General features: G+C 48.5%; 1 protein-coding gene across 8 annotated transcripts in view; it reads left to right on the top strand.

The window, feature by feature from the left end:
* Positions 1-425: 425 nt before the first annotated feature.
* Positions 426-10,947, top strand: part of GNE (glucosamine (UDP-N-acetyl)-2-epimerase/N-acetylmannosamine kinase) — a 35,234-nt gene continuing 24,712 nt past the window's right edge. The window contains exon 1 of one of the 8 annotated variants that reach the window (XM_031610373.2): positions 426-575. In XM_031610373.2, the coding sequence (XP_031466233.1) occupies positions 525-575 (51 nt within the window). In that variant the 5' untranslated portion in view covers positions 426-524. The other 7 variants (XM_090132705.1, XM_090132699.1, XM_090132703.1 and 4 more) reach the window with 7 other exon arrangements.

Raw genomic sequence — 10,947 nt, 5'->3', positions numbered from 1 at the left:
AGGGGGCAGACTCCTGAAGTCTGCGCTGCTGCTGCTGCTGCTGCTGCCTCCCGGACCTGCACTTGGAAGCGCCGCTGTTTGACGCAGACGCCACGCAGGCTTTGCTTCTCAAGCACCTTGCCCCGCGCGAGCCGCGGGTCCTACCGCCCCGCTGGACTCCGGGCATCCCGGCAGCGCTACCACGCGAGGTGTCAGGGGGACCCCGCTGACACCCCTTCGCTGCCCTCCCGCCTGCCCAGCGCTCCCCTCCGACCTCCGCCCTCTCCGCCTTCCGCCCCGCCTGCGGAGCTCCACGGGCGCGCGGCGCCGCCCGACCGCACACCCTCGCACCCGCTCGAGGACCCCGAGGCTCAGCCACGGCCCCCGCCGCGCCCCCTCCCTCTCTCGCGCCCCCTCCCTCCCTCCTCCCCGCCCTTCGGGGCGGTGCTTGCGGCTCGGCCGCGGCCCCCGGCTCAGGGCGCCTCTCCCATTCCCTCTACTCTCTCGGCCTGGCAGCGGCAACACGGGCGGCGAAGGGCTCGGCCATGGGCACCAACGTGCCGCCGCGCCGGGAGCCGCCCGCCCAAGGTCCCCATGTAAGTCATCGGCGTGGCTTCGCGCAGCCCGCGGGGGAGGGGGGTGCGACGGTGTGGGGGCCGCGGGGAGCCCCCGGGAGCGGGGCGACGCCCCGAGATGCCGTGCCTGGATCCCGTGGGGCCGGCGCCGGGCGGACGGGACGGGATGCGGAGCCCCCCGATCCCCGCGTGTCGCGGTGCCGGAAGGTCCGCCGTGCTGCGCGGCTTCAGCCTTGCGGGGTAGTCCGTGTTAAGATTTGGGAGCTGGCAGCCTTCGCTCAGCAGGCACCGTCTTTCTTGCGACTTCCCCGCGTACTGTTTGGTGATGCGTTGGGTTTAGGCTCCCTCGTGTTGGGGTTAGCACCGGGAGGGCAGTCGGAGAAGGTTTCAGGATGTTAGGTTTTAGCATTATCAGTCACTACATTTGTTTTGCTGTTGTCCTGGTGGTGATGAGGCATGGCCCCATTGTGCCAGGTGCTCGGTAGGCATCCACTGAGAAGAAAGATGTGGGGCTTTGGAGGGTTCACATGCCAAGCAGGTTATGGTCAGTGGGTGGGTGTGAGGCTGTGCGTGCCGGCAGACTGACAGGGAGCTTCATCTCTGTGGGGCAGTATTTCTGAGTAGGTTTTCTTTGAAAGCGTTCAGCTAATGGAAGTGAAGTGAAGGTGCCGCTGAGGGAAGGGCAGAAGAGAGGCAGACAGAGGGAGAAGGGGACTCTGAGCCATGGGGGCTGACAAGGTGTTCCCAAGGGGTTCAAGGTACCCGCCGAACCCCAGGCAGGTCCCTGCTTCATCCCCTTGGGCAGCACCTCCAGCACAGGGTTTGCTCTGCCCAAAGTGGTTACCGCCGGCTGCTCAATACGACCTGTAGAACAGGTTCAATGACTGCTCATCATTTTTTGTGTCTGTGACCAGAAGTTACGACTGCATGCAGGAGAGATGCAGAAAAGACATTGGAGATCTGCTCCGCAGAGAAGAACCTGGTTAAGCTGGAGGACAGTAGGTTGGCCATAAGCCAGCATTGTGCCCTTGTGGCCAAGAAGGTCAATGGTATCTGGGGTTGCATTTTTAAATGAGCATGACCAGAAGATCCTTCTGTTCTGCCCTGGAGGCCATATCTGGAGTACCTTGTCCAATTCTGGGCTCCCCAGTTCAAGAAAGGCAGAGAACTTCTAGAGAGAGTCCAGTAGAGGGCCACACAGATGATGAGGGTCCTGGGGCATCTCCTCTATGAGGAAAGGCTGAGAGACCTGGGGCTGTTCAGAATGGGGAAGAGAAGACTGAGAGGAGATCTTATCAGTACTTATCAGTATTTAAAGGGCAGCTGTCAAGTGTGTGGGGCCAGGTTCTTGTTAGTGGTGTGCCATAATGGAACAAGGGGCAGTAGGCACAAACTGGAGTACAAGAAGTTCCATCTGAACCTGAGGAAAAACTATTTTACTGTGAGAGTGACAGAGCACTGGAACAGGCTGCCCACAGCAGTTGAGGAGTCCCCTTCTCTGGAGATATTCAAGACTTGCCTGGACACTCTCCTCTGCAACCTCCTGTAGGGAACCTGCTTTAGCAGGGGGTTGGACTGGATGATCTCCAGAGGTCCCTTCCAAATCCTACAGTTCTGTGATTCTGTGATGTCTGCCAAAGTACAAAACCAAAGATGTGTGCCTGTATGTGCAAAGAGGTCCTGTCCTGTTTGAATCTGAATGTCTTACCATGTTGTGTAGAAATTCCTCTTTCTCTAAAGTGTGTCTTTACACATCCTTGCTTTCCTCTTGCCTGTCAGCCAGCTTTGAGCTCAGATCTGGTTCCCAGTCTCCTTCAGATCTGCAGGTGCTGAGAAATAACATCATCCTGGATATCCTCCAGAGACAACATCCATCTAAGATACAGACTTTAAAAAAGTGCATTTCCAGCAAGCACTGAAAATATGTCCACAGTCCTTATTTTTAAATAAAAAATTCTTCGACAAAGTTTTTTTGACCTCTTGTAGCTGTGTTTCCCCATGGTGCCTTAAGTTTAAAGACAAACTGGAACTGAGTTTTAAGGAACTGAGAATCCCATCAATGCTGTGATGCTCAAGAAAAGGGGATTTTTATGCATTACATAAAAATGAGACTAGGGCAGAGTCAAGGATCCCTCTGATATTTTTTACAAACCTGCATAATTCCATGCGGTGGAAGTTGGTAGTGGTGACTTTCCCATTAAGTACCTTGCTTTAAAAATGCAAACCATCCTTTTGAAAATCCTTTTCGAATTGCCACATTTTTCTCATAATTCTACTGTAAAAGAATGAGACAGCTCATGGGACTTAGCGTGAGGCACAAGAGCATGCTACGCATTGTCAGTACTCCAGAATTGCCTGGCAGGGTTTTAGAAAGCGCAGGCAAATAGTCCCCTTAGTCAAAGGCAGGGATGCTTATGCTGATTTCTAACATGACTGCCTCTGTAGCCAAGCTGATCAGAAGGTGTCTGTAACCATATGGCTCTGGGTGGCCTTCTACATCCTGGCATACATCTCGCCTTGTGAAAATAGGCTGCTTGTCTCTGGTGCTGTTCCAGGAGTATGGCCTTTCCAGGAGAGCCTCAGCAGAGCCTGTGGAGGTTAGAGCACCTACTGGGAGCATCACCTTTCCCGCAGTCAGGGAATACTTTAGCAGTTGTTTTTAATTTGTAATTTGAGACTATCTTTCATTCAAACATCGAGTACCAAAATCAAAGCCCTAATGAAATACCATGCGTAGAAGTCCAGCTGAGAAAATGAGTCCTGGAAGTTGACTAAGAATAACTGCTGATCATCACTCAGATGCTTTAGACACAATTTTCTGTTTCAGTTAACTATGAAAAGGAAGGAAGGAAAGAAGTAAATTACCATTTACCGTATGAGTTGCTTTTTTTTTTTTTTTTTCCCTCCCCTTTCTAAATGTCATCCTGAACTTTAAAACTTTGCTCTTTGTCATTTACAAGTCCTGGCTTCCTGTCCAAGTAAAATGTGTTTACAGAAGGTCTGTGGCAGTCTACTTGCACAGTCTCTAGAAATAGTGCCTCCTTTAAATTCGTGTGCTTGTTCTTTAACTCAACTTTTGGTTATTGTTTGGAGAACAAAACCATTTCTGGAGATTACTAGTAATGAAAACATGAGCTATAGATAATCCAAGCAAAAAATGAGGTTGTTTTATCCCTGGCCCCAAATTAAAAACAAGAATGTACTTTTAGATAGTGCTTGATGCAGAAATGCTGTGCTTTTGACTGTCATCTGAGTCTTCCACAGCATTTCTGCAAGGATCTTCAAATGAAAAAAAATGAAATTATCAGGAGGACCAGATAACAGCCACTTAATAGTGTAGGAATTAAGACTGCTCTAACAGTCACACAAATAAAAATGATGCTCGCATAACTCAGCTAATAGGACCTGTCAGGAGGATTTGCCCATTTCTTAGTGAAGGCTACACACATATACAGAGACACACACACACATGCAAAAGAAGAAGAAGAAAGATTTTTCTCACTTTATATTCTGTCTTTAAAAATTTCCCCAGCTGTACTGAAATTACAAACTGTCTGTATTGTGTAGCATAACCATCTCTAAAATCACATTTTCTTTTTGTCTCCATAGAAGCTAAAAGTCAAATTAGACATTTACAAATTACTCAAAGCAATTTTACCATGGGAAAAAAAAAAAAAAAAAAAAAAAGGATGAAATACATATTTACTTGTATCATTGTTCAGTCTAGATCTGAGCTTTGTCTATGTAGTAGACAGAATGTAGTAGTATTAACCCTCTAAAATTAGAAATTATGGACTAGCACACATTGGTCATCAGATAGTCTCATTGAAAAACACAGTTGCAAGCAAGTAGGATGTTGTAGCACATTAGAAGCTATAAAAAAGCTGTAGAGCTTATGTACTAGCTGGACAAGACGAACAAGTAGAAACCTCTAGACCTGCTCACAGTGCAGGAAGTATTTATTAATTCTGACAGAATGACAGAGTTTGATGCTCCAACATTCCTCACTGCCAGTCATTTAATATTCTTTTCAATATCATATCTCAATTGTAAGTGGGAAAAATCAGGCAGTCCTATCAGTAGATGTGCATTTCTGCTTCTTTCCCCCTCCCCCCAGCTTCTGGCTTGTTGTACTTCCTGCTCCATGGAGCACATCCCTACACCTTTGTTGGAGCTTGCAAGCCTGCACAGACCCACAAGCACAGCAGCACCTCTCTGGTTAGGGAGTCTGATCTGCCCTCAGTCTCTGCACCCATTGAGACAAAAATGCCCACCACTAGTCTGTCACTGACAGGAAGTTTGGAGTGAGGGCCAAGTGCTGGGTGGAATGTAGAACACCAGATTAGAGCCACAGCTCTACTGGCAGATAATAATTTTGGTGTCTTACATCTTTAAGGTTGAGATAATACAGCATGCATGAAGGAGAAATGGTGCAGCTTTAGCTTCTGCTTGAAAGCCAGATAGAAGATCAAGCTATGCTTTGTAACCAAGTCTCTTTAAAGAGAATTAACAAGTTGTGATAGAAGCCCAGAGTGAGGAGAATTGAGAAAGCTTAATAGAACTTAGTTTTGCTGTCTGGTCCTTCACATTTGAGAGGCATTTGCATCAACCTAACTTGGTCATTTCTTCTGAACGTTTTTCTTTACCAAGTATGCAAATACCACTCCCAAATGAAGACAAAGTGACAATGGAAATCTGGTGACAAACTTACCGCTGTTCTTACCTAAAGACAACAGCTGGCAACCAAGTTGATTCCTCCCTAGCTTTTGTCCAAATACTCTTGATTAGGTAGTGGCTGTATTCATTCCTGTTTGAACATATCACAGCCAGTTTCAAGTAGACTGTCTTTTCTGCTTATCTGAGGCTTAGACACAGCACAGGCTTCAGCAGACTGCATCTTGCTGTCCTGCTTGAAAATGCTGCTACAGGCATCATGCCAGCTGGGCTGCCATCATTGTTCAATCCCACCTGCTTCAAAGCCAGCTTTGTGTGTACAGAAGTGTGCTGTATCCCCTAGTGGATGCTTGACGTGTGTCATCAAGCATGAATCAGCAATAGCAATCATGTTTATTCTAGCAGAAGTGAACACGAGAGGAACTTGAAACAGACAAACCACGTCCTTAAGAGCTTTTAACCCAAGAAAAGAAAACAGACCCTTGAAGCACTTGGATTGATCACACAAGCAGAGTGGATCATGCGATGGCGGCAGAAAGTGGGTCAGTTCCACTATTTTATTTTTAGAGAGACAGGGTTGGGGGGGGAGGGGAAATTGTGTAAAGTTTCTTTCAGTTGAAGACATAGACTCACGTCATCAGAGATTGAATGAAACGATAAAAATCACATCGAAGTTGTCAGCACTCTTTTGCGTGGGTTTTATATAGGTACTATCTTAGCAATCCTCGGCCAAAGAGCCCATCAGAACAGAGGCTGCCTTTCACACTGTGCCTCTACTGCATCCTTCTACTCTAGCAAGTTACTGGAAACTTGATTCAAGTTTTATAGGTAAGTATAAATTATATAATAAACCACCAAAAACCACCATATGTTATTGTCCTAGTAAGAAAGAGGTTATTAATCTGTTACAGAACACTGGCAACTCTAAAGTCTTGTGACGTCTTTATCCAATTCCTGTAATTTCAATGAGAATCTCAGTTCTCCTTACCTGGGGTTTTGATGGACCTCATTTTATCATATGTTCTCCAATTTTCAGATATTTTTGAATTTCTTTTTTCTTGGCAAGGAACTCTGTGCCTAACAACCTTACCAGCATCCATGTCATCTATCTGTAAAATTCTGAGCAGGATGTGAGAGATCTGTTCTGTGAGGAGGAGAAAATAAAACCCCAAATCCTGCATAGTGTAAATGACTTCGTCTCATCTTCCCTATCTCCTCTTTCTCTGAAACATCAGCCCATGCTGTGGTGATACTGACCTAAAACTGCTGTGGTTGCTTGCAATAAGTATTGACTGTGCACTGCTCACCTGGTAGTGTTGTGAAGAACAAACAAGAAGATGCAGAAAGGCAGTGTCTTGTTATGCTTTTCCTGCTTGTGTGCATCTGCTTATATTCTCCTTATATCATATGGTAGGTGTTACCCAGTCTTTTCCTATGAGGTGCATTCATAACAGAGTGCATTCACAGCAGCTGAACGCTGCTGGACACCACTTTCTCAGAAATAATGACTGCATCAGAAGGATCAGCTGTTCTGGAAGCACTATGCCCTTACCTTTATTATTCAAGCTCTTTCGTGCGCTTTTGGTGGCACAATGCACAAGGACATGCACAGCTGCTTCTGCTTACTTGTGAAAATCTTAGACTGAGCTTTCACTTCCTTATATTCAGCAACTGGTTTTGACATAAATCAAACAGATGTAAATGGGGAGCTAAGGAGGGAGATTAACACCTACACTTGATGTAGATGTTGATGTAAAAAGACACATTCCTTTGCTTTTATTTTTATGGGAGGAGGTAACTTCTGTGCAGAAGGCAGTGGCACTGAGCGTCAGCCCATGCTATCCATCTCCTGTATGACAGTCCGGTCAGGCACTGACAGGTCCCTTCTCTCAGATGCAGGCCACAGCCTGTATTTGTCACCTCACTCAGGATGGCTTTCCAAACAGTGCAATCTCTAAGCCAGATGCAGATCAAAGGAAATGATCAGATGGTCTTCTGTTCAAATCCTAAGCAGCAAACATGCCCTCTCTGGAAAGATTAAGCCCATCTCCCATTACTGATCCTGTTAAGATGTTCTTTCTCTCTTGTAAACAGTCAATTTCAAGCAGAGTTTGAAATATTCCCAAAGACAAGTATTGCCTTTGGTGGATTGTTGTTTGTTTTTGTTTGTTTGTTTGTTTGTTTGTTTGTTTCTTTCTTTCTTCCTTCCTTCCTTCCTTCCTTCCTTCCTTCCTTCCTTCCTTCCTTCCTTCCTTCCTTCCTTCCTTCCTTTCTTCCTTTCTTTCTTTAATAAATTATGACAAAAGCCACTTAAGATGTTTTATGATTGAAAATTTCCATATTTGTTCCTCAAAACCTTGAAAGAAAAGGCAACTTTTTTTCCCTAGTGAAGGGATAGGAGTATAACCTCTCTGTTTCCTTGCATTTATTTTCTTTTAGTTGAGTTGCCCACAGGAGGCATTATGAAGATAAATCTTTCTTGAGCAGCTGAAATTGAAAGCAGAAGGGGTGTAACACATGTTATGTAGGTCGATCTGAAAGTAATGTCTCCTGTTTATTTGCAAGAAAACTACAAGAGATACAAAGACCACAATAGCACTGTTTCAAAGAGCAAATTCTCAGTTACAAAATACTCTTTTTCAGCATAGTCCCCACCAATATGCTTTTGGCCAGCGTTGAGCAAAGCCTGCATGCTGCTCTGCTCTTCTAACAGTGTGCACCAGTGAAGGCAACCTGGTTGCTAGGAAAACGTTGCCATCACAGTTCATCTATCATCAGCCTGAACAGATGGAAGTCAGAAGGTGCTGATCTCTATGGTGAGCATGGTTGAGCAGTCCAGCTAAGACTGGCAATGTGCTCCACCGTCTTCAAAGAGGTACGGGGCCTGGTGTTATCATGCTGCAAGAGAAAGGTTGTCTTCTTCTCTGACTGGCTTGACTCTGGAAGTTTGAGCCTTCACCTTAGTCAGTGTCACGATGTAGCAGTCAGATCTGATGGTTTGTCTGGGTTCCAGAAGGATCACTCCTTTCCTATCCCAAAAGACAGTGCACATCACCGCACCTGCTGAAGGCTGTATCTTGGACATTTTCTTTGATGAGGAATTCACATATCATCACTTGAATGGCCATTCTGACTCCAGCTCATAGTGGTGACATCGTCTCTTGTCACTGGTAATGATGTGATCCAGGAAATGGTCACCTTCGGCCTCATGTTGGTTCAATAGGTCCTGGCAAATTGGCATACGGTGTTCTTTCTGATCCCGTGAGAGCATCTGTGGGACCCAACTGGTGCAAACTTTGTGCTCTCCTGACATTGCAACCATTGTTTCCAATGCACAGGAGCCAATATTCAGCTCTGTTCATAATCTTCCTATCTGCATGGATGAGCTGATCAAGACGCTCTTCATTTCATGGTGAGACAGCTGTGTGTGGCCACCTGGAATGTGGCTTATGTTTCACATCACTGTCACTACCGCTGAAACATGCCACCACGCCACCTCAATGTGAGACATCCGCTGTTTGGTCTCCTTAAAAGTTCACCAAGCGTCAGTGAATGCCAATGAGTGTGATTTTTTCTGCACAGAGGAATTCAGTGACCCACCTTTGCTTCATACACGCATCCATACGCCACTATGGTGTCAGAGTGCCCCTCTGCTGCTATCTCTCACACGACAACAACGTGTGATGGGATATTGGTGCGAAAGAGCCACCTCTACTGCTGTACCACCAACATCCGCCTCCGATGTTGTGGGCCAATATCATAAAATAGTAGGAGAGCAGCCCTTGTGGATGGATGAACAAAGACACACTTTGGACTAGAGAACTGTCGGAGCGTAGGTGCCAAATAGATAAATGTGACATGAGCTTGGTATTTTCTAAGTGTCTGAGGATGGATGGCCCTGCCACATCACTCTGTCAGTTTCTCAGGCTTCAGCGGCACTAATCAGAGATCCATCAGAGGGAGAAAAATCGCAGTGAAGAACACTCCTTTGACCAGGATTGTGTGGCACTGCAGCATTTTATGTAGGCGCTTCCGCAGGAAAACACAGCAGGCGAGTGCTGCTGAGGAACTGAGCCCAGACCCAGGTCAGACGCAGTCCCTGAGAAAAAGCAGCATCTCTTACAGTCATCTGAAACACACAGGTGATGAGCAACGCCCGGAGGCAGGTTTTAAACCGTGCCATCGCGGCACTGCTAACGGGATGAAGTCGATACAGGCGCTCTCGGCTGAATCAACACCCGGGCCGCAGAACCGCGCGGCACACGCACAACCTGCCGAGGGTCAGACGCGCTTCCCAGCCGCGGATCCGCCGCCCGCTGCGCTTCTCCTCGCCCGCCCACCGTGGGCGGAGCTGCTACGCGCGCGGCTCCGGCACCGCCACTGCGGCCTCGGCGCGGCGCGGCGCGGGGAGAGGCGGCCGCCGGGCGAGGTGACCGCCGGAACGGCCCTGCCGGGGCGACCGGGCCGCGCCGCGGGGCGGGGAGGGCCGCGGGCGGCGGGCGGAGGAGCGCTGCCGGCGGGGGCATCGCCGGGCGGGGCGCGCATGCGTGGCGTGGGCCGGTGGTGGGTGGGGGAGGGCGAGGGTCTGCCGCAGGGGAGCGGCGGCTCCGCGGGCGGGCGGCGCGGGGAGGAAGCGGGCGGCGGGGAGGCGGCGGGTCCGGGGGGAAGGAGGGGCGAGCGCTGGGGAGGAGCGCGTCGCTTCTGCCGCGGGCCGTCAGGCGGCGGGTGGTTCGGTTCGGTTGCTGCGGGTCGGCTCTCCTAAGGGAGCGTCTGCGAGGTTCGGGAAAGCGTCGGTCTGGAAGCGGCGGAACGGCCGCCTGCAGCGAGGCCTGCCGTGGCTCACACGGGTTTGTTTGTTAAACTTGTGCCGCAGAGGGTACTAAAAATAATTCTGCTCTGGGGCTGCCCGAAACCTCACGTTGACTGAAGCTGAAACGCGGAGTGCGTGTGCGGCACTGCGCTGAGAGGTTCGTGTCTGAGCCGGGAGCGTCATTCGTGCGGCTCCAAAGGCACGCCTTGGGGATGTCGGCTTCACGTCTTCGGTGTGATTTCATTTGAATTCGTGGCTGTTTTTAGGCGGGCAGAGCTGGGATGTCCTGCGCAGGAGCATCTCCGGAAGAGGCCGGGTTAGAGCTGGGGAAGCAGTGGTGCTGCTGGGTCTGACTGCTGGTCATCGCCATCGGTTCAAGGTTGTGCGGTGACAAAGGGTAACGCGCGCCCTGAGCTGAGTGTGCGTGGCTCTGCGCGTCTGCAGACGCTCTTTATATGCTTTCAGTTCGAGGGACTGAACGCCGTACGTGCACTTAAAATATCTGTAGATGAGGTCAAATGAAAGCAGCCATCATCTCAACAGACAAGTGCGGATGTTCCAGCAGGAGGAAGTAATTAATTTGTCTGAGAGTGTAAACCATCTGAAAGTGTAAACCGGTATTTAATTAACACAGTACTTTTTAAGCAAGGGTCTAATGAGAATGCAAATGTAATGGCTTGCTGTAGAACAGATACTATTACTTTATGTCTGGATTTATAGAATTCAGCTTAATTTGTCTTAAAAATAAATTGCTGAAGTTCCAGGTTGTATCCGCTCTGCTTAAGGTGGTTGGCACTGTTGTTTTGCAAGGGTGAATGAGAAATGCCATTTCTGATGAGCTCTGTCATGGCAGCTGTCATTGCTTTTTGCCCCTCTTCTTTCATTCTCAAAGGTAATTCGTGACTGATG

The sequence above is a fragment of the Phasianus colchicus genome, chromosome Z (assembly GCF_987193195.1).
Source record: "Phasianus colchicus chromosome Z, bPhaCol1.hap1.1, whole genome shotgun sequence".
In the NCBI taxonomy this organism is placed as follows: domain Eukaryota; kingdom Metazoa; phylum Chordata; class Aves; order Galliformes; family Phasianidae; genus Phasianus; species Phasianus colchicus.
The sequence above is the reverse complement of the archived record's forward strand: the minus strand, read 5'-3'. Positions and strand labels throughout refer to the sequence as shown.